Here is a 25,376-nt window from a genome sequence, read left to right on the forward strand (position 1 = left end):
GTGCCTTAGACGATAGAAATATAAGATCTGATAATGTTGGAGTCTTGACAAGTAACAGACTGATTTGGAGGAAAATTGTAGATAGGAAGTTAGTAATGATGTAATTTTTTCATGTAGTACTGTCATATCCTGTACACCCCTTGAGGGTACATGGCAGGAATTTGATGATGATGATGATATATATATATATATATATCTTTAAAAGGCTTTGATAAGGTCCCATTTGGATTAATACTGTGCACAGGACTTGGTTTCTTGGGAATGAGGAAGAGGTAGAGAGTATCCAGAGGCAAATGGCCAAGATGATGGCAGGTCTATGAAGTTCTCCTTATAAAGATACGTTTAAGATTTTTGGGTTAGAGAAATTGGTTGATAGGCAGAAAAGGAAAGAATATGACATATACATATATATATATATATATATATATATATATATATATATAAGTTAAAGTTTTTATAAGAATGCAGAGGAAATTCCATTGATACAGAGAAAATTTTTCAGTACATGATGTGTGTGTAAGAGGCAAAGAAATAGTGGTCAGTCCTGGATATTAAGCAAGGAAGTGAGGAGTAGATATTTTGCTTGGAGAGCAGTGAATGGGTATGCAGGATCTGTAGTTGGTGCTTTGTCAGTGAATGAGTTCGAAGCAAGTATAACAGGTTAAAATTTGTGTGAATTGATTAGTGCCTGGTGAAATGTCCAGGGCTTCCATCGATGAGTCTGCAGACTCCAAGGAGATGTCCATGTAATAATAAGGATACTGAATATAGTTTACAACAGATAATGCTATTTTAATTTAAGTATGAAAGGGAATCATAGATTAAATGAATTTTCAGCACATTTTATCAATTTTGCAATTTCATCAGATTTGCTTAAATTTTCTATTTACATCATAAAAACTTGTATCTATAAATTATATAATTTATGCATTAATCTCTTTTATGATTTATTCTTTTGTTATTCTTTAATAAAAAAATATGGAGCATTACTTTTTTTAGAAGTGTACTATTTACAAAAAAAAAATAAAATCTACTTTTAGTCTTTTAAAAGTTGATTCATTACAGAATAAGATGAACTCCGATATCCTCCACCGAAATGATTCCTAAAGCAAATAAAGATAATTCAATTAGCATAAATGAAAAATTCAGAAAATATTCTTTATACAGTTATAAGGATGGCATTATTATTATACTGTTGATAAGTTTCATATTACAAATTAAAACTAATCACTAAGTATACATAAAATTCTCATTCCTCTGAAGGTTTTATCATTCAAAGTGCTCTTGAATGGCATGTTTTGTCAACTCCATCAATACATATAGTTTCATCATCTATATTGATAGCACAATCAGGAATAACTGAATAAATAAGCAGATGCATTAGTGCATCTTACTCAATTAGTGATGGTTGCTTACTTTTTCTTAAAGTCTATGTTAATGTTGATCACGCTGGTTCAGGACACAGGAACAAGGGACACTTGAAATAACAAATGATCACCATTTAATTTTGAGCCAGATAAAAATTAATATCATAATAATATATATAAAAAAAAAAACTATGAAAGTTTTAAAAATAATTAAAGTGAAGCAGCTTTCAGAGTTGAACTATGCACTCAAATATGAGTAGGAGGGGCTATTTCCTATTCCCAAAGTTAAAGAAACACTTGAAAGGAACAAATTTTACCACAGATGAAGAAGTCCAATCTACAGCTGAGGACTGGTTGTGTAACAAGGAAAAGAATTTTTCTCAGAGGACTGCAAATGCAGCAACAGCATTGTAACAAGTGTATAACACCTTGTGGATAATATATAGAATAATATATAAGTTACATGGTTTCTACCTCAATTCCTTCATGGTGATCATCATGACTTTTCAACACACCTTCATATACAAATATTATTAGAGAAAAAAAACGGGTTTAAAAACAAGAATTCAAAACTTGGAGACTCAGTGTGGCAGACTTGAAAGAAAACTGATGGATTCAGTCAGAGAGACAAGTGGTAAAGTTGTTAGAAAAGATAGAAAAAATAAAACTCCATGGTGGACTCAAGAAATAACAAAGGTAGTCATGAAAAAGAAGGAAACTTATCACAATTTCCTAGAAATCAACTTGTACCAGGCTTATGTTAAATTAAGGAAACAGACTAGTAATGTTTTTGTAGAGAGGCTTATACGCTAGTTAAACATGATAACTAATAATTAAGGAATTGACAGCATACACTAGAAATATAAATTAAATAAACTTTAATATATACTTTCCGATATTTCGGCAAACGTCACGTTGCCATCTTCTTGGGAACTTAATAGAAAGACAAGTGCACGCAAGTACTACATAACAGCAAATGAGAACCGAAGCTAGGAAGCTACCGTTTTCCTAAAGTCCTGATGACACACCATCAGGACTTTAGGAAAACGGTAGCTTCCTAGCTTCGGTTCTCATTTGCTGTTATGTAGTACTTGCGTGCACTTGTCTTTGTATTAAGTTCCCAAGAAGATGGCAATGTGACGTTTGCCGAAATATCGGAAAGTATATATTAAAGTTTATTTAATTTATATTTCTAGTGTACGCTGTCAATTCCTTAATTATTAGTTATCAGACTAGTAATGTGCTGCAGCTTGATCAACTGAAGGAGAGAGAAATCAGTAATGCCAGGACTTGGTCCAAAAGCAGCTACTTATGGCAATGCCAGATTGTATTTTTTAGGTTAAGAGGATAAATAAAGTAGGGACAAAATGGAGGAATCATGAAATCAGAAAACAGCTTCTGAGAAAGAGAATGTTATGGAAGAGATATAAAGAACAGGGTACCCCTCAGAAACATGAGGAATATAAGGCACAAACTACAAAGGTGATGAATGTAGTGAGGAAGGAGAAAGTAACATATGAAAGGAGACTGATTGAAGCCATAAAGCAAAATCCTAGAGAATTCTACTACAGCTATGTAACTAGTAGAAGAAAGAGTGAATATGGAGGACAGAACTTTCGTTACTGGAGATGGAACACAGGTTACATCTGCTGAAGATGTAGTGAAAATGTTCAGAGAGTATTTTGTTACTGTATTTCTTAGGGTGGGGGTTAAGAGTTGTGTTGAACAACAATAGGAAGGAGGACAGAAGACTGACAGTTCTAGGGGAAGTGTTTAGAATATTAAGTAACCTCGATGTTGCTAATGCTGTGGGAATGGATGGGATATCACCATGTATATTACAGGAATGTGCAAAAGAGCTATCAGTCATTTTGACATGATAGGGTCTGGCATTGAGTGCTTCTCAGCAAGTTGCCATCTTATTGTTTGCCTTCCTTTACAATTGGATTGACAATTTTCTCTCAAGTCATTCATCATGTGTAATGGTAGAAATTCTCTCTTTGTGTTAATGTGCATGTTCCTTAGAGTTCTGTTATTTCACCAACCCTCTTCCTTTTATATATATAGAGGATCTTCCCTCACTGACCTCAAACTTTAATCATAGTTCTGCTGATGATAGATAGCACTCTCCAATCATCGGACTGCCAACTTTCTCTCAGATCATTCACTAGCTTAATGGTGGAAGGCATTCTATCTTCAGATTTTCCTGTTAATGCAAGTGTTCCTCAGAGCTCTGTTATTTCACCAACCCTTTTCCTTATATATACTGCTCTCACTGATCTCAAACCTCATTCGCAGTTTTGCTGATAATAACACTCATCCTACAGTAAACCCTGCAGTGGGCAACAATAAAACAACCTAGTTCATTCGATGCTTCCAAAACACAGCTTTGACTGTTTTTCCTTAAACAGATAGATAGAAAGATATGCAGTAACTAAAATTACATCAATAGGCTACTGAGTTTAATTATCCAGAGTCCTGGTATTTTTAGGTAACTGGAGAGCAGTTATACTTTAGAGCACTGGAATCTTATTAGCTAGCTTAATATAAAGGATACAGGTTTAATGCTGGCAGCAGTCATTTAGTCAGGGCCCAACAAGTTAACCAAAATCCTACTTGTCCCACAAAAAATTTACTCACCAGATGCCCCCCCCCCCTTGTTTAATATGTCCCAGTATGTCTATAGGATTTCTATAAGGTGATTAGTGATGTTTTTTTTTCTTTAAAAGGTTTTGTTCAGAAAGTTATTTTTTATTAAATAAAAATATTCTATTTTGTCCAGTCTGCCTGCATCTACTTGCTAGTTGGAAAAATCTACTCACCATGGGTGAGTGGGTATGTGTATTCGTTGAGCTCTGCATATGACTGATGGTCCTATTCTTGCTTAGGTATTTGAACCCAAAATATGGATTAAAAGTATTCTGTTTGGTGCCTAGAATCTTCGAGTCAAGACTGCTTGTGACCTATTACTCAAATTAAGCACTGCTGTTTCACATCTTGAAACAGATTCTTGACTTCATAAATTTTTTCTTGGGGTGTTATGTAGACCACCTATATTCTTAAGATTTTATACGGTGGTTGCTAAGCATCTCACAAATTCTTTCAATTTGTGTTTGTATTAATTCTAGATAAAATGTAAGGATCAGCTGCATCAATTGTGTAGAATGTGTCAAGAGCACGATCAGAAAGGCCTGAATTTGTGTCACCTGTGTTCTTCTTTTCATACTGGTATTTTGCATCCTATTTCACCTATATAGGATAAGTTACAGGTAAGCCAGCCAGGAGACAGATTTGGAGCTGGAAGAAAATGTCATCAGGAAGGTCAGTGACTTTAGATACTTAGGTTCAACAATGAAAGAGGATGGTGAGGCTGAGAAGGAAGTGGGATGCAGGATGGAGAAACTGGAGAGAGAGAGATGGCTGGAGTGCTATGTGATAAGAGGGTGTCAATCAATCTAAAAGGCAAAATCTATAGGACAGTAGTGAGACCAGCTATGACGTATGCTATGGAAACTGTGGTCCGGAAGAAAAATAATATCAGCAGGATGGAGGTAGTGGAGATGAGAATGCTTAGGTGGATGTGCAGTGTGACCTGAAAGGATCGTCTGAGAAACAACTATCATCGTTCCCCCTTACATAGTCATTTCTCAGACGATTCTTTCTGGTCACACCGCACATCCACCTAAGTTATGAACTTAGGAGCAAAGATACAGAAGGCAAGGTTGAGATGGTTTGGTCATGTGATGAGGAGGGAGGAAGAGTATGTGAGAAGAAAGGTTATGCAGATGGATGTGCAGGGGAGGAAGTGTGGACGACCAAAGAAGAGATGGAGGGAGATGGTGGAGGAGGACTTGAGGATGAAGAACTTGGATGTGACTATAGCCCAAGACAGGAGGTTGTGGAGGAGATTCACCACAAACAGCGACCCTACTTAAGTGGGAAAAGTTGCAGAAGAAGAAGATTTGCAAAGCAACGTGCTTTTTTATATATAAGCAAAGTGGATATTAGATCCAGCATTATTTCAAAGACGAATGTAGAAACTATGAAAGTTTTGTAAGGTAAGTTGACCAGAGAGCTTACAGGAATATGCTCCCTGGCATTAACGAGTTGCCTTAGTATGGACTACTTAAAAGACAGGCGCCACCAAGTGTCTATATATTTGCCTTTTATTAGTCCATTTTGATAAAGTTTCGCTGGTCTGACAACTGTTTCGAACTGGTTGGTTCTCTTCAGAGACCAGACCTTAAAAAAAAAAGCACGAGAGAGAGTTCACTTATGAAAGATACATTTCTCTGATATTTCAAGTTCCTTCATTCACTACTAAGGAACTTGAAATGTCAGAGAAATGTATTTTTCGTTAGGAAACGCTCTCGTGCTTTTTTCTTTTTTTTGACATCTCATGTATAAAATGGCCACAGCTTTGTTTCCTTTTTTATTTTTAAAGCGTATATGAAAATTTTTTTGATTATGTTTATGCTATAAGTTTTTTCCAAATGTTCTGCTGATTACCTGCTATTCATTCTTTAATGCTTTGCTCACCCAAACAAATTACTACTGCTTTGTTTTTAAGGGTACTAATGGCACCTTGTTTTTGTATTGGATAGTAGTAAGAATGCATGTGCCTGTGTTAGCCAGAATGCCTTTCCATTTCATAACAAGAAATGGGAGTGCATTTTGGTTTTCAATTTCAATGGTAAATTGTATGTATGTATGTATTTGTGTTGCTTCTTCTGGTAGATGAGGATGGTATTTAACATTTAAATCTAGTGACTTCAATCAGATTTGCAGTATCTTCATTCTGAGAGTTAAGAACAAATTGATATGAGCTGTGAAAAAAAGGACTGCAATTATAAAAATAAATATCATTAATCTTGCAATTATTGTAGTATATTCGAAATATGTAACATATCAATTTTTATGCATCGTTATTTATATTCACCTATGTAGTTACACACTCACATTCATAATTTATGTCACATTATTATTATATCACACCTCCAGGGAGTCTAAAGACTCATCGAGGGAGGGCATCAACTCTACAACTCATCGGCTAACTACTCCACCAACCTTCATCATCTAACACCAACGCCATCTACTGCCGACTACCACCACTAGCACTTTCACAGACAATCACAAACATCCATGCCCAAGGCGGGATTCGAACCCGCAGCCTTTTGGCTGGAGAGTGGATATGCTAACCACTCGGCCAACCAGGCCGGCAATTTCATACTTTGTTCACTGAGCATGTTGACGCACAAATTCAGGGAAATTTAAGTAATTAAAGTCGAAGCAAGTAAGTTTGTGTGAAGCACCCATGAAGTGAGTGAGTGCAAGAAATGACCAAGTGAGAAATCTAGTCTCTCAAGCAAAAAATTTTGATAGGGTAATCAATTCAGAAAGTAAAGGTGGGTGGGGATGTAGAGATAAGAAAGTTGTTATTCCTCTTCATAAGGCCTTGATATGTGCACATTTGGATTACTGTGCTAAAGTCTGGTCCTCTGGTTTCTTTGAGGATGAGGAAGAAGTGAAGAGGATTCAGAGGCAAGTGACCAAGATGGTGAGTGGCCTGTGGAATGTTCCCTATGAGGATAGATTGAGGATGTGTGAACTGCAGAAGTTGGTTGATATGAGAAAAAGAAGGAATATGATAGAAACATTGAAGTTGCTTAAAGGGTTTTTTAAGAGTGATGCAGGGGAAATGTTTCAGCACTTGGCTAGAGGGACCAGAACAAGGGGTCATCCCTGCAAGTTGAATAAAGGTATGGTTAGTAGGGGTGAGGACTAGATTTTTTGCTTCGAGAGTTCTGAATGAGTGGAATGGGCTGCCAGTCAGTTGAGTGCTTTAATGATTTTAAGGAGAGGTATGATAGATTGTGTGAATAGATTGGTTCTCCTACAATGAGTCTTTGGACTCCATGGAGGTGGAGTCCAAAGACTTTTTTTTAGAAATTATTACTACATCAGATTTTATAAACCTGAAATGCATTAAATTTAGATAAATAAAATGAATATTTATGATAATATTTTTGAAAAATTGGAGAGGAAAAAAAAAACAGAGGCATAATAAAAATATTCCAAAAACATGGGAAGAGGAGGCACTTCTACATATGGTTTGAAAACCAGTTGCTGGATATGGAAAACCTTTGTTATAGTTCCATTAGTGCTGAACTACATAAAAAATATCGTGAATCTAATTTTGCTTTTTTTTTAAATAACACTTTTTACTACAGTATTCATCGATCTTCTAAACAAGTTAATCTTCTATGTCCATCCTTACAAGGAAGCTTTTAATGTACCATGTTTAAAATAAGCATGTACTTTTGAGTCAGAGGTATTAATATGAAAACTTTTCAATTTATTCTTAAAGTTTCAAGTGGTTATATATAATACATACCAATGGTTCAGATAGTGAAATAAATTATAAACAAGTTGCCTCTTCTCAAATCCTGGCTTCTTAGGTATAAGTGCATGATATGCATTATAAAATGAATGAGAAAATCCACCAAATAGCCCTGCTATTGATAGATCAAATTCAGAATGACCATAAAATGACGCAGGATCAAATATCACTATATACAAAAAAGAAAAAGAAAATGCTAATAAATAAAATTGAAATTTTATTTATTCAGTAAAAATGTATAACTTAACCAATACTGTTTGAAGCATGCTGTTAATATGAAAGAGTTCAAAGAAATATTAACTCCTAATCACTGTAGGATATAGCAAGGCCAACCATATATACCCAATTTAGAGAATATAATTGATACACTGCTGAAAGAAGCCAACAGACATCCCCATGGGCATGGTGCATCATGCCATGTAATGAGTTATATGTTTGTAGCCGGTATAAACTGGAGGAATATGATACTCGCAAGTTAGCGCAACTGTGTCCGGATGAAATTGGCTGTTAGAAGAGAACTGATGGAGTTTTATTATTATGGGTATCTCCATGGAGTCAGTAGAATCATCGCAGGAGACCCAAACTAGCAAAACAATATCTATCATATCTGTTCTTGAATTCATTTACAGACAAAGAACTCACAACTGAATTCCATTCATTCACCACCCTCCAGGCAAAAAACCTCGTTCCCACGCCCTTGTTAACCACATTTTTTATTATTTTCCAGGGATGACCTCTTGTTCTTCCATCACTATCACATAGCTGAAACATTACCCCTGCATCAATTAAACTATTAAACCTTTTTCTTTTCTCTTGGTTTATGTCATTCAATTCTTTTAAAAAATATGTATAACAACTGAGTAAATGAACTTCCATGCATATATATATACTAGGGGGGAGGGACTGTGCCACCCCCCACCCCCGATGCCCAACCTCCCCGAGTTCTGTACTGGTAGGTCCTCTCCTTGAATTTTGAAGACCCGAAAGGGGGCTGGTAGGCCACTTCTCCTTGAATTCTGATGACTCGAATTTTGAAGACTCAAAAAAATTTTGGTGCCCAATCCCCCAAGTTCCGGACTGGTAGGCTGGTTCTCCTTGAATTCCAATGACTCACCCCCCCCCCCCCCCCGAGTTCCGGATTGGTAGGCCGGTTCTCCTTGAATTCTGATGACTCGAATTTTGAAAACTCCAAAGGGGTGGGAGGTTCTGCACCTCCCCCTGGCGCCTACAGCCCCCCCCCCCCAGTTCTGGGCTGGTAAGCTGGTTATTTTTGGATCAGATGCTTAGAGCTTGCTCCACCTTTGCCACGAGTTGCCCCCATCTTGCACTACTTCTGAGTTGCCCTCATGTTGCACTACTTGCTAAGACTTGAAAACAGCCATTTTTGTTCAATATTAGCTTTGTCTTATATATCTATAAAAATTGTGCAATGTTTAATATTTTTCTATTAAAAAAAATGTATTATATAAAAATAGTGCAACGTTTAATATTTTTCTATTTAAAAAAATGTATTATATAAAAATAGTGCAACGTTTAATATTTTTCTATTTAAAAAAATGTATTATTTTCCTCAAATTTTTTATATAAAAATAATTACACCACCCACACCAAATTATTATTATTATTAATTACTATTAAATATAAAGAAGCCAGATAAAAAACGTGACACAAAAATGCTTATCATTTTATATCTATAAGATAGATATATATAATCTTGGAAAGTTTCAAATTCAGAAAAGAGAACTTATGAGAATACAGTCCTCGGAGTTACCTTAGCTGGCATTACTTAAAAAACTTTCAAGTTTCTTAAGTAATGCATGAAATATGGATTGATCTGTTTATTTTAGAACGCCAAAATGAATCTATTTAGGCTCTTTTAAAAATTATTCACATTTGTGTCAGGCAGTGTCTGTAAATGCATAAACCACTGGCAGGAACTAGCTTTAACATATGTATGCTGCTTCTGCATTGGGTGGTTGCATTTTCACGAAGCTTAATACAGCAAGTTAGTTGCAACTTTTTTGGTAGAATTTTATTCGTAACATTAGCATTTGTGAAGTGTCTGGATGATATTGAATATCTCAAATGTAACTCAAACTGATTTCAAGTTATATGTATTCTCATATTGATCTTATGATTTATATAAATTGTGTGCTTTCTGTATTCAATAACTGCATTATAAAACAGCTGTTATATGTATTTTCTGGAACTGAAAATTTGAAAGAGGATGTTAGGATAAATGTGTTTAGTCAGCTGCAGTGTTCAGTACTATAATAAATCTATTTTGGTTGCATGTGGAGCCTGTGGGAGGGGAGTATTTTTCCATTATGAGTATCATTCCAGTTGTCTCTAACTACATTAATTGTTGCTAAATATAGTACATAGACTCTAAATATCTCTGCACTGTATTTCTTGATAATCAAAGCTACTCGTTTTTCTTGCTTCTGCAGTATAGTGTCTGTTGAGACTGGAATGTTTTTAACATAAAGGATATGGTATTATAATCTACAGGAAGCTTCAGGAGAATGACCTGAGTAATCTATTTGGTTTAAAACCGCAGTAGAATTCCCTTACCTGCTTTGGTGATTACTATTCTGTTGTCATTTTTATTTTCTTGCAGAGCTTCAAATTCTTTTATTGAGTGGCTGCTTTTTTGTGGTTTAGCATGAGTGAGTACCCTGGCTACATCCAGTCTGATGTTTCTGACAATATGGTTGGGAAGGCTGAAGATACCTTATTCTACTTCGATCTCTATTTCTTCTGCAGGAATTTTTTTAGAGGCTTTTTTTTAGTGCACAGTTATGGCCACTTGCCAATGCTTCTGGCTTCAGAGTGAAAGATGATAAAATTTACTACTATATTAGGAGGTAGTTGAGGCTTTTTTTAGTAGATTTTCATATTTTCTGATGTGCCAACATCTTATTTTTTGAAACTGCTTGTCTGCTGAAGAGTTTGAGATGTCAGAAAGGATTGTCCCAAGGTCGACGTTCAGCATCACAGCAAGTTCCTCTTCTTGTCTGTGGAAGAGGATCCCTCTTCTTCCACAGACAGCTCCATTACTATCGGCCAGGAGGATGCCAGTGGGTGCAATCTGTTCCTGTAAAAGAGCAAAACTAGTGTGCTTGTAAATGCAGAAAGCGTTCGGTGAAGTAAACTGGTGTTTGAATTTCACACAATTCAGGATAAGTAAAAGACTAAAACCATATAACTCTAGACCCACTCAGATATATAGAATACCAAAAATCCATAACCATAAACAAAATGTGCCATTATGTTCCATTGTGGATGGCATTGATTTGTCCCACATAGAAATTAGCTAAAGTGCTCATACAATATACTGGCAATACACACACCAAAAAAACTCAGCCCACTTTAAAGTATAGAAAACCTTACACACTATCACATTGACATAATGGTCAGTTTTGATGACTCCTCTTTATTCACTAATGTTCCACTCAAAGATACCTTAGACCTCATCCAAGACATATTTCCTCCCAATATCTCAGCCCTGTTTCAGTTCACCATGAAATCGGGCTATTTCATTTGGCAAGGAAAATTCTACAAACAGATAGAGGGAACAGCCACGTGTTCTCCACTTTCTCCATCCCTGGTCAACTTCTTCATGGAGACCCTTGAAGAAAAGGCGAAGCAAAAAACTCTCTGCCTCACATAAACCCACTATCTGGCTATGCTATGTAGATGATACGTTCTCCATTTGGCCATATAGCCTGGATATACTCCACATTTTCTTAACACATCTAAATAATCAACAGTCTTCTATTTCTAGACACTCTGATTACATGTCAGCCTGATGGATCCCTGGCATTCACCAGCAGTCATCCCCCCCCCCCAACAATATGGGATTATAAAAACTCAGTATAACAGGGCAAAATTAAACATTTCTGATAACAGTGCCCTAACTACTGAACTTGACCATATTCTCAACACTTTCTTAGCTAACAGCTACAATTCCCCCCCTCCCCCCAAATAAAATATTAAAACCCTGTAACCATGACCCATCCCTGCCTTTTAGAACACAGATTACTAAAGATCTATCACCATTCCATATATCTGGGGCAGATCCAAAAATTGACAAAAATCCTAAGGAAATACAACCTTACAACCACTTACAGACTACATAAAAAAATTGGCGTCCCTTATCTGCTCCATCAAAGACCAGCCACATTCCCTAGACCTACTAGTTCCCTTGCAGATGCCTGTCCTACTATGGCCAAACATGCAGGACAGCTAACATCAGAATTTCTGAACACAAGGCCTACATTCAGTTCTACATTCAGTTCTTACAGCCACTCAGGACTTGCTGACCATGCTTTGGACACCTACCACAGGATAATTTGGGAAGCACTCATCCTCAAATCTTCAGCCCAACAGCCAAGTCTAGCTAGGGATACCATTTAGCGCTCCCCTTGCTAAGCCAGACTTTGGTTGCCTTTCTTCAGCCTCATTTGCCTAGTGTTATTGTTTTTGTGATCCCTGATGGTGGCAACGTAATGTTGATGAAATATAGGAAAGCATTAATTAAAGTTATAATAAATATTGCAGTATATGTTATTTTCTGCAAAATAATAGTTATGAGTAATCAACATACAAGCCTATCTATCAGATGTATCCTATTACTGTGTAAAATATACTGATCCTCTGTAAATAAAAGAATATTCTTAGAAAACAGAGTGAAATATAAATAAAACAGAAATACATATACATAAACAACAAATTGTATAAGATGATTTGGCCCTCCATTAACCCACCTGTATTCCTGCCACAACTAAATGAATCATATGAACAATATTAGTTCACTGGATTAGCCCATGCCTATAGTTATTTATTCAACTACCAAATGTATACAGCAGCTGTTTATTATTTGTTAGTTATTTATACTTTACAAACAAATCGCTTTCTCTCTCTTCATATCTTTTTTCTTTTTTAATTATGCGACCATAAATTCGCTTACTTATGCATGTCTGGGATTTATAGGATCGCATGCTATTCACTCTAGCCAGTAAAGTATTACTGTGTAAAAAGAGCTGTTCAGGCCAGTGAAACCTTAAAAGAGTGTGCGGTTTTTAAGTAGTGCAAGCTACGACAACTCCAATGCTGAAGATTGAAGCTCTTTGATCGGTCTTTTTTTAAGTTAAAAAAAAAAAAAAAAAATATATATATATATATATATATACACTAGGGGGCCCTCTTCCCCCCTGGTGCACCTCCCCCCCGAGTTCGGGGCTGGTAAGCTGGTTCTCTTTCAATCCTGATGACTCGAAACATGAGACAACAATGTGTTTGTCTCATGAAGGCAAACACATTGCTGGACGTTTCAAAACAATGAAGAGACAAAAAACGTGACATAAAAACGTTTCAAATTTTGGCTTATCTTTTTATATATATAGAATAGATATATATATAAATATTTATTTATTTTATTTTCATGTGGTCACATGATTAGGTAAAGTATTATTAGAAATTTTTTTAAATTATTTTTTCTTCATTCTTCAATTTGGCAGAAGTGCTGAATATTCAACCAAAGCATAATTCATAGTTAATTAAATTTTAAACATAGCAAATTAAAATTTCTAAACAAATGTTCTGGAACCGTGGCCAGAAAATTCAACGTAAACATTTTGCCGTAAGATGTTTTCACTGTAAAAATTTAAACTAACAATCTGGTGACCTTATCAATCAACTAGTTAGAGGAAGGTAACTTTAAAATTAAGCTTTCTAGCTGACAGTCTGCTTGTGCTTCCCTTCATCTTCATCAAATTTGTGTCGTAATATTAGATGAAGGCAAAAGAAAGGCCAAGCATCCCTATCCCAACTGAAAAAAGTGGATATATAATTCCGGATGAGTATAAATTTCTAGAAAATGGTGAGCAGTTTTTATTATATGATAGTGGTGAAGATGATGAAGAGAGAATTTTAGTGTTTGGTACACTAGCTGGATTAGATGACCTTGAAAATAATAAGGATTGGGCATGCAACGGTACTTTTAAATGCAGCTCAAATATATATATTATCTGTTATTCAGCCGTGCTTAGCACCAAGTGATTTAGGAGGTCTTGAGACAAACTGGCCTACTCCTCCTTTAGAGCAATGATAAGACTTGTTTGTTTTCTGGAGGAGTATTTTGAGCAGCAACATCTCCTTATTGCATTCCAAATGTGTTCTATGGGGTTGAGATCTGGGGAATAAACTGGCCACTCGATTTGATTAATATCCTCGGCTTCCAGAAGTATCTCCATTACTCATGTACAATGTGTTGTAGCACTGTCATCCATAACAATCAATTCTTCACCTACAGAACCATGGAACAATTGAACATGATGTTGAAGAACTTTGTTACAGGTCATAGTCTCTTTTTCCAGCACTTGGAGCTTGGTGTGTCCATTAAGCATAATGCATCCTCACACCATGACCCCAGCATCACCATATCTATCCCTTTCAAGAATATTCTCGCAATGATAAGCAGTATTATTTTCATAACAGATCAAGTGACATTTAGAAAAGAAGGAAAGGACTCATTTGTAAAGAGTACATTATCCCATTGGTATCTTGTTCAATTTTCTTGGATAGAAGACCACTGAAAACTTGCTTTATATTGAGCTATAGATAAAGGAATGCAGATTACAGGTCTATTTGTTGCAGACATCTTGCCACAGTTTTCGAGATATTCGCATGTAGGTGCTTGCATGGAACTGTATTGCCAGCACACCTGCCATGGTGCATTGATTAAATTTTACTGTTATAACCAAAAATTTGTCTTCATGCTCCATAGTCGAGTGAGGGTAACTTTTTAGCAAATGTCTTGAACACATTACATTGGTTTGAAACACTATGTGAGATTCCAAACTCTGGAAATATCAGTAAGACTTGTTTGTAAGATAATGTATCCTTTCTTTTAAGCTTACACGGTGATCCGAATGCATTTTTGAAAATTATGGAGACAACTACCATGTTTGAATAAAAACTTTAGTTTAATATAACTAAAATCTACATTCGACGTTTCGACCGTTATGTCAACGTCATCTTTTGGAGCATACAACTATACACAGAAAACAAGCTACACTACAATCAAACTGGTTTGTTAAAGACACTGACCAACCGCTACAACAATTGCTGGCCTGACCTCTGCCGGGAAAAAAAAAAAAAAATTATACATCAACGCTAGAGTTCTATTATTAGTGTTATCTGTTGGTTGTAGAAATACATTGGGCACAACAACAACCAATTCTACAATTGGTTTATTTATTTCTACAACCAACAGATAACACTAATAATAGTGTTGGAGCAGATGGGAATGAATATTAAATTGGTGATATGGATAGGAGAATGGCTCAGGGAGAGATACCATAAGGTGGTGTATGGAGGAGCCGAATCCAGAATGAGGCAGGTGACCAGTGGTGTGCCTCAGGGCTCTGTGCTTGGGCCAATGTTGTTTAATTTGTATATAAATGATATAGGAAACGGCTTAAAGGGAGATATTCAGTTGTTTGCTGATGATGCAAAGTTGTGTAGTGCAATAAAAAATCAAGCTGATGTTGAAAGTTTGCAGGAGGATTTAAATAAGCTGGTAAAATGGGCAAAAGAAAATGGATGTCAGTTCAATGTGGAAAAATGTAAAGTCATGCATTTTGGGATTAAAAGATTACCAGCTGTGTACTACATCGATGGAAAGGTACTCCAAGAGATTGATGAGGCTAGGGACTTAGGGGCATTGGTAGATAGGGAGATGAAGTTCAGAGGACACATTGCTAAAGTGTCCAAGATTGCACATAGGATTACTTGGTTGTTGAGGAACACACTGACATCCAGAGATAAAGAGGTTATTATTCCCCTTTATAAAGCATTGATACTTCCACATTTGGATTACTGTGCTCAGGTCTGGTCACCTGGATTCCTTGGAGATGAGGAGGCTGTGGAGAGGGTTCAGAGAAGAGTGATCAAGTTGGTGAGTGATATAAAAAATGCTCCCTACGTTGATAGATTGAGAGCTTGTGGATTGCAGAGATTGGTTGATAGGCGAAGAAGAGGGGATATGATAGAAACATTCAAATTACTAAAAGGTTTTTATAGGATTGATGCAGGGGAAATGTTTCAGCTGTGTGATAGTGATGGAAGAACAAGAGGTCATCTCTGGAAATTAAAGAAGAGTGTGGTTAACAAAGGTGTCAGAACAAAGTTTTTTGCCTGGAGGATGGTGAATGAGTGGAATTCATTGCCTGACTTAGTTGTGAGCTCTTCGTCTGTAAATGAATTCAAGAAGACATATGACAGATATTGTTTTGCTAGTTTGGGTCTCCCGCGATGAGTCTACTGACTCCATGGAGATACCCGTAATAATAATAATAATAGGACTCTAGCATTGATGTATAATTTTTTTTTTCCCACCAGAGGTCAGGCCAACAATTGTTGTAGTGGTTGGTCAGTGTCTTTAACAAACCAGTTTGATTGTAGTGTAGCTTGTTTTCTGTGTATAGTTGTATGCTCTAAAAGATGACCTTGATATAAAGGTCGAAACGTCGAATGTAGATTTTAGTTATATTAAACTAAAGTTTTTATTCAAACATGGTAGTTGTCTCCATAATTTTCAAAAATGCATGTAAGATAATGTCTTTGAGACATTACAAGACATCCAAGTTTGCAACTTTATTCCTTCACAAAATTAGCTTCCTTCAAACACAATTTACTTAGCAGAGCCTTTTACCCTGTTGAGTGCTACCACATGACCCCTTTGCATGCAATTCGAAGATCTGAATGTGTACCCGCTTTCTACTTGAAATCGTCAGATATACAAATTGCCACAAGCTGATTCGTTTGAATTTGCAGTTGTAATCTTCAGGGGGATACAGTGTAATCTCAGGAGGTATGGTCACTATACAGTGGGATAAGCAAGGTTAGCAAAGACGTTATGCCAAAAGAGAAAAAAAAAAAGGTCCAAAAGAAAACCAAAATCTTGGTGGATTGATGCAATAAGAATGCCCCAGGAGACTGAAATATAAGATCTGACAATGCTGGACCTGACAGATAAACTAATTTGAAGGAAAATTGTAGGAAGTTTGAATTAATGTAAACATTTCATGTAGTACTATTGTGGTGTCCTGTATGAATCCTTTAGGATATGCACATTTTGGAAAATTATGGAGACAACTACCGTGTTTGAGTAAAACTTTAGTTTAATATAAACTAAAATCCACTTAAACTAAAGTTTTACTCGAACATGGTAGTTGTCTCCATAATTTTCCAAAATGTATTCAGATCATGTGTAAGCCTAAAAGAAAGGCTTTAGGATATGTATTAGGAATTTGATGGTGACAACTTGAAAATGTGATATGAATTACAAAGGTATGTAACATAATTCATTTAGATACTGTGGATAGTGTTTCAAAAAGACTAATTAGCTTTGTATCTCTCTGGAATTGCTGGCAAATTAAAATTGTTTTTTTTTTTTTATTTTATATTAATAATTTTGTTAATAATACTCAGCCAATTCTTGCTTTCTTCCTGATCATGATCACTTACTCATGCATGGTACTTTTATGTACTAGTTGCTTTGTGACTTTTTGTGTGTGTAGGGTTGATATAAAAAAATTGAACAAATTAATATTTTTCATTTTAATTAAGCAATATGTGAATTAAATAGTATTACCTGGTTCATTTGTAAGTTCTGCCACATTGCCACTCCAGAGATCTCCATGCAATAATGATGGCTGTATTTCAACATTTTTAAAGAAATCTGGCAGCTTCAGCTGTAATTTAGACCATAACTCATTCACTTGCCTGTCTCCATATTTCTGTTCTGCTAGATGAATCTGATGCTGAAGACGCTGGGATGAAAAAAATGTCTATAGAAGAAAATCAAATGTCTATTTAAATTATATACCAAATTAGTATAGCATTAATGAAATTGCATACTCATTATCTTCCCACCATAATAAATAAGTATGCCAATGCTATCTATACGGAAACTGCACAAACTAAACAAATTATCCAATTAAACTTACCACAATACTACAAAATGTATATTTCACATCAGGTTTATGTTTATGAAATGAAGACTAGAGAATTCAGGAGGAAACATCTCCATAACTACTGTATGAGATTGAAAAACTCAGTGCTAAGTAAAAGTTGGCAGATGAGATATGCTGACTCAATATGATCCAACAGAACTAATATCATGAGATTTTCCACCTACTATATAGAATTGAGCAAGTTTGTATTTGTACACAGAAGTAGTTTACTCATTAACCTTTTTTATTCATCTTTTTATAATTTATTTCAATCCCATCGATGACGTGAGGAACCTTTATCTGGTCTCTTTTGACTAAAGGTGAGTTAGCCAGTCTCATAAGGAGGTAGAGGGTTTTTTCCCGCCCAGAAACTCTGGTTTTTCGTCCCTCAAAACAGACAAACCAGCAGTAGGACACACAATTTACAGACAAGAATACTTGGAGGCATAGGAGTAACCGCCTTATCCTCGTATTACGGTTGAGGTCCAAGAATACTTGGAAGGTCATGAGCTTAAGTGCCTGTTAAAGCCACTGATGATGACACAGTGAGCACTTCTATGGGTAACGATGATTCTTCTCAATCAGAAAATATCTGGTTTGAATTCTGCACTCAATGAAAGGAATATTTATAAGACCTTTCAACAGTGTTAGCCAGTTTGAGACAAAGGTGGAAAAGTGTTTTTACTCCCATTTATTTTATTTTTATTGTTACTTTTTTTTGGGGGTGCAAAATCTGGTAATAGCATCAGAAGATATAACCATAACCATGGTAGACATGACTCCAAGTGGAGAAAGTGACTATGCAGTCTTATTCTAGGAAGTTGCCAAACAAGTGGAATTCTCTGTCAAGAAAGGATTTATGTTGACTTATAAAGCTGATAATTATGAGAGACTTAGGAGACATCTTGGAGCAGTGCTACGGCTTGAAATCTACAAGAAAAAGGTCAGTAGTACATGGAAGGTGGTCAGGGACTGTTTGGGAGTAGCAGTATCAGACTGCATGCCCATGGTCAGGAGAATAAACTAAGTGGGAATTAAGTGGATGAGTAGCAATATAAAAGAAAACATTATTATTATTATCAACAGACCTCCATGGGATCAAGAGACTCATACTGGGAGGTCCCACTATCACATGCACAGCTCATCGTACCTCGACTTAAATGCATTCACCATCCTTGCACTCACCACAATCTCAAGCAATACATTCCAATCACCCACCACTCTCCATGCAAAAAATCTATTCCTCACTCCCACCTTTTTCAGCTTCAGGGATGGTCTCTCATTCTCTCCAGATATTTTATGAAAAATCTCATCCATGAAAATCTGGTAATTACCCCTTACCAACTTATAATCATGTCTCTCCTCATCCTTCAATCTACTAGACTCTGTAATTTGCATTCTCTCAATCTGTCCTATTCCAAAGACCAGATACAAAACTGAGGTAGATGAACAGGAGGTACTCAGCATAAGGTAAAGATCAATGTGAATACAGCAGTGGGACTGGATGGTATGTCAGGCTGTGTACTACATGAACGTGCAAGAAAAGTTGTTCAATCTAAGTGTCAGCCTTGACAAGATTCAAAGGGAGTTGAAAGAGTGCAAGATAGTTCCATTACATTAATGGTGACCGCATTACAGAAGTAGGCCAAAGACAAAATCCAACAGCGGGTGTGTTAAAAATCATGTCAGCTGTGTCAGTTATATTATCTCTTTAAAGTGACTGTTTTACACCATGTGCTAAATAAATATACAAGAGTTCAATCCAATTGATGCAATGACTTTTAACTCTATTATTTTTAGAATCCAGGATATGACTAACTTGAGACCAAATAAAAAAAATATTTTTAATGAAAATAAATAAAACTGCATACATGGTAAAATATTATAACTACAAAACTATTTGGATCCAAGGCTTTCTAAATACAAACTATACTTTAAGATTTCCTTCATGTTTAAAGGATAAAAATCATTCACTTGCTAACTCATTATAATATTGGTTTATTTCCCATGTACTTAATCAGCCAACTAGAGTGAGCAATTTGTTTTTCACAACAAATTCCTACAAACAATAAATATTCATTAGAGTCAGTTCTTTATCAGGCATTTTTCTCAAAATATAAAATTTCTTCTTAACTTCCATAGGACTTTGCAGTGTTTGCTTATTTAGTATATATTTTTCATTCATCCTCACTGTTTCACTGGAGAATAAATATTTTCACCTCTGACAATTTTATTACCAGAAGCAGAAATTGTAAATTCTTCACCAGAGAAAACATTTCTTTTACTACTTTATAAACACTGTATTAAAGTGCCTCTTCATTAAAGTCACTTTACAGATTCAGATTTAGCTAATTCTGTTACTTGTTCTGATAAAATAATTATCACTGGAAAACTTACCATTTTGGGTTTCTTCGAACGTTGAAATAGAACATCTATTATTATTATTCAGGCCTCCATGGAGTCAAAAGACTCATTGTGGGAGGTCCTTCCTAAGAAACACAGTCTATCAAGACTCATCGAGGGGAGGTCCCCCCCCTAAGAAACACAAAGTCTATCATACCACTCCTTGAACTCATTGACTGTTCTTGCTCTCACCACTCCATCAGGTAATGCATTCCATGGTTCAACCACCCTCCATGCAAAGAAACCACTCCTCACCCTCTTTCTCACAGTTTCCTTTCGTAACTTCCAGGGATGGCCTCTTGTCATCACTCCTGTCATCTATTTAATATCACCTTCTATTTCCTGTTCATTTGTTGACAGTCTCAACATTTCCAGTCTAAGGATTTGCCTTGCTAAGATTCCCTTTTCAGAATTCTTTATTAATATATTCTGACTGTAAAGTTTCAAAAACTTCTTAAAACCAGTGGGACCAGTTTAAAAAACAGTATCAAACAACACAAGGAATTAGAGTCCTAATTAGTACCATCTATTATTGGATAAAGAGAGAGGAAAAAAAAAAACAAGTACTAATTTGATCTTAAAATGACTGTCACTCAGCTTTGGGGTAAATTGATACAGCCATACTTGTTGAGGTTTGGAGAATGGTTTAAAGCTGTTGCTGATTCCAAAAACAATTTCTGTAATTTATAATTAGACTTCTGTGTAGCACTTTTGTTTTCTTCCATTTGATCCTATGTGAAGGAGCATCCAAGACATGGTCTGCTAGTCTTGATACCATAACAACAGTGCCAAATGTATTTTTTTATGTTCTATGTTGCCAGATCATAAATACAGGGCACTTGATATGCTTCTGGATGTGAAAAAGGAGAGAGAGAGAGTTACCAATTTGGTGGGTCATTATCTTTTTCTGTGTATAGAAAACCTACATATACAGGGAGATATTTGCACAAACAATCACACCATCATCCAGCTTAACAATATGGTATTCTAAAAACACTAACTCACAGAGCCAGAGTCATCTATTCCAATCACAATGCTCTTACCACTGAACACACTTGCATCACACTTTTTTTTTAGCCAATGGCAATAACCTCCAAAGAATAGACAAAATTGGAGAAGCTAAATGCTCCCTGAAAATCCACTTTATTGCCTAATACACAAGACTACAGTCACCATCCCATATATTCAGTGCACACCTGAAAAGATATCTAGAGTCTTTAATAAATATCAGCTCCTCACCACATTTAAACCATACATCAAATTGGCAACTCTCATCTGTTCACCTAAGGACAAATGCTCTTCTTTATCACATCCAGGAGTTTATGAAGTGCTCTGTTCTTGTGGCTTACTATGGACAGACAGGAAGAACTGTTGACATCCACCTGGGAGAACATAAAAAATACATTTGGCACTATCATTATGGCAAGTCAGGACTAACAAACCACGCCATGGATCAAATGGAAGAAAACAAAACTCATTATAAGCCAGAGAGAGATTGTTTTTGGAATCAGCAGCAGCTTTAAAACATTTCCCAAACCTCATTTTAAGATCAAATTAATACTTGTTTTTCTCTCTCTTTATCCAACAATAGATGGCACCAATTAAGACTCTAGTTCCTTGTGTTGCCCATTAAAATTTTTTAAACTGGTTCCACTGTTACAGGAATTGTTGCTGTTTGTGTACTATGAAAAACTTCTGTGCTCTGAAGATGCTGGATATAATACCAGCGAAATATCAGCAAATAAGTTAAATAAATATTAAAATCATTTTCTTATTATTCTTGTGTTGTGAATCAATACTGTTAAACAAATTAACACAAACTTGTGAACTGTAGTATTCTGTTTGCATGTATTATATTTGATGGACATCCTAAATTTGTTCTCTCTTTTCATTTATGTTTTGCTCCACAGCAGAACACAGTTTAGCCAAGTACAAAATCCTCCAAGCTACACTGTATTTTATTGCACTTAGCAATAAAATATTGACTTGAAGAGAAGGTCCCCAATAATGGAAGATTAATAAAATGTTATAATTTGAAAAAGAGGAGGAGAGGGACACAAAAGAGGCTTCAAGATACAGGCTAGTTTGTGAATCTGGAATAGTGACAGTTGATTTGTTGGAAAGATTGGTGAAGAATAGGATACAGAATCAGTTTGAGAGGAGCAGGTTCTTTCAGCATGGATTTGTTATGGGAAAGGTTGTATTTTATTAATTTATTTACATAATCCAGCAGGACACATGTTCTGGACAAGAAATGGAGTGAACAGACAGTGGCATATCTAAATTTTGCAAGGCTTTATATATATTGCTATATGATGACTTGTATTTAAATTAAAATTGAGACTGAATAATAGATTAGCGAGTTGGACAGAAAATTAATCAGTAAGTTCAGTTTGGTGAAGCACTGTCTCAGGAAAGGAAAGTGAATAACAGTGTCATCAAGTTCTTTTTTAGGGGAAATGTCATTTATCTTACATGTTAATGATTTTGGGATCAGTTCAGATAACAATATACAGTGTGTAATGCAAATATGGAAGAGAGGGAGAAAGAGATATATGAGTGGTGAAGCTGATATTATAATTCTGTGGAAAGATTTAATGGGTATGCGAATAGGTTTTCAGTTCAATATTTCTAAATATAAGGTTTTGGATCTGGAAGGTGGATAAAATACTATGTTAAATTCAAATGGTGGGAATATATTAAAGGTGGTGGAGAAGATAAGAGGAAGAAGTGATGGGTGGACAAGAAATTGAAATTTAGAGGAGATTTTGCAAAAATTGTTAGGACAACATAAGTCAGTATAGATGACCTACTGTGCACAAATCTGGTCACCTAATTTTTGAAGCAATGAAGAAATTTCAGAAAGAATCCAGATAAGAATGGTTAAAGCAATGTCATTTCTCTAGAATTTTGGATATGAGAAGAGATTCAGAGAATATTATCTGCAAGAATCTGGAAGAAGAAGGTGACATGATACAGACACAGCAATTCATATCCAACTGATACAGAAGAAATTATTCATAATAAAAGGGGAAAGAGAAGAAGAACAGCAAGTTACATAAAGTCGGCATGAGAAGTAGGGTTTTTTGTTTGGAGAGTGCATGGTATGCATAGGAAGCATTGAATGTGTAGAAACAGTAACTGAAACTTAAAAGTTAAAAGTGAAGTTTACTGTGTTAGATAATTATATTTTCCTTTAGAAAATATAATTATCTAGAGGCAAGTGACAAAGATGGTGATGGGTCTATACAATGTTTTCTTACAAAGTTTAGTTGATAGGCAGAAAAAAAAAAGGTATATAATAAAAACATAAGATACTAAAGGATTAGTACAGAAGTGATTCAGAAGAAATTTTTCAATATGTTGCAAGGAGAGAGAGAGAGAGAACAAGGAGCCATGACAAGATTTATCATTTTCATCTTATATGCTAATGATTTTGGGAGCAGTTGAGATGTATACAGTTGGGTAATGCAAATATGGGAGAGAGGGACATCAGTGGTGAACCTGCCAGTGGTTGTTAAGAGTAACTACTTTTAGAGGGACTAGATTTTTTACTTAGGGTAGTAAATGAGTAAATGGTTTATCAGATTCAGTCATGAGTGGTCTGTCAATGAATTAGTTAAAGGTGAAGTATGATGGGTGTTGTGGGAATAATTTAAGTGATAGATAATTTTTGTCAGCCAGTGTGACAACCAACATATGAGACTTTTTTTGGGGTAAGGTTGAGGACAAGGATAAGAGTATCTCACCCTTAGCTCAACATCCATGTTACTAAATGTACTATAACTATATAAGCTTTCAGAGGTGGGATTTTTGCATTTGCATAACTAAAAATAATAATAATAAATAGAAGTTACTGCAGGTCTCCTGTGATGAGCTTGCAAACTCAGGAACAAATTATTTGTTTATTGTTTGTTGTTTATTTATTGTTTAGATACACATAAAGAACATAAATGGATATTAGATTGAATATCAGTGGACCAAGCACTGATCCTTGTGATGGTTAATTTTTAAAAATTTTATTATTAATCTTTGCACTGATTATGGGCAGTACTACCCTTATATATGCCTGCTCTAGTTATCATTATAGTCATTCTCTGGTGGCAACTCTATGCCAGCAGTGCGCCCTGTAGGGCCCTCAAGGAACTTTTATATCCTTCTGCGTAAGCCCAAGCTGTTTTAAGTCCTTATAGCTATCTGCGCTCCATACACCATGTAAAGAGATGGTGGCACTGGTAAACCTCAGAGTTGCTCATGCTCCTCCTATATCTTACTAACTAGATCTTAGTTATTCTTATAATAGTTTACCTTATTATTATGGCTATAGGCTAGTGGGCACCCTGTTCCCACCACCTGGGCATCAACTACCCAAATGTCACCATCTCTTTTAATCACTAAGTCTCGCTTACGCAAACCCATGGAGGTTCTATAATGTGGTTCCACTGCGGTCGCCCAACCTTTGTTCTTAAAGCGGTTGTTCAGAATGGAGACCACACTATCATGTCTCTGCATGTGGTCCCCATGGGTGCGGAAGCAACACTGGTCTATATGAGACAATGTCTCACTGTAGTGGTAGCCAGCCCTACAGTTTGAGCCGTCACTACCCCATCGAACTGTGTAGGCAGGGCATTGATCCTCGTCCTGAAAAGGTCAATATACTCGAACCAAGGGAGGAGTCTGGTGCCATCCCTTACTCAATCATGCTGGGGAGGCACCAGATATGACTCTTTTAAAGGAGCACAACCTACAGAACAGTGCAGCAGAGATTCCCATCTCTTGTGTTCTGTAGGTGCTGACTCAATTAAGGTACCTTGATAATGGGACCAGCCTTTAGCCACCTAAAGTCTTCTTGTATTAATGGGATATAGAAAGCCTCTCTGCAGATAGGGAAGAAGATAGTTCTAACTTTGCAATTCTGGACAGCCATCTAAGTGATGGAACCCTGAGCCTGCCGTCCTTCACCCTCGTGTAGAAATATGCAGTAGGGGTGTCAGGCGGCAGTCGGAGCTATGATCTCATGGCTGAACGGATAGCTCTGTCCATTTGGGACAGTACCGAGATATACGTCCTACCAAGCACCAACTTGTGGTAAAAGCGAGGTAGGAGATAGGGGGAAAGGAGAAACAGTCTTTGTTGGGGCTTGAGAGGAGCTTTCCTCAAAGAAGCAATCTCAGCTTCTAGGAA

At 36.1% G+C, this 25,376-nt stretch overlaps 1 protein-coding gene across 1 annotated transcript in view; it reads right to left on the minus strand.

Moving 5' to 3' along the window:
* Positions 1-475: 475 nt before the first annotated feature.
* Positions 476-25,376, minus strand: part of LOC150107784 (ketosamine-3-kinase-like) — a 115,748-nt gene continuing 90,847 nt past the window's right edge. The window contains exons 6-8 of the mRNA XM_090391538.1: positions 17,429-17,624; positions 7,762-7,936; positions 476-1,103 (exon numbers count right to left, since the gene is read on the minus strand). Of these exons, the coding sequence (XP_090247664.1) occupies positions 1,037-1,103; positions 7,762-7,936; positions 17,429-17,624 (438 nt within the window). The 3' untranslated portion in view covers positions 476-1,036. The remainder of the gene's footprint in view (positions 1,104-7,761; positions 7,937-17,428; positions 17,625-25,376) is intronic.

Source organism: Typopeltis vanoorti, chromosome 4 (genome assembly GCF_054136105.1).
Source record: "Typopeltis vanoorti isolate ZY-2024b chromosome 4, IOZ_Tvanoo_1.0, whole genome shotgun sequence".
NCBI classification, from domain to species: Eukaryota; Metazoa; Arthropoda; class Arachnida; order Uropygi; family Thelyphonidae; genus Typopeltis; species Typopeltis vanoorti.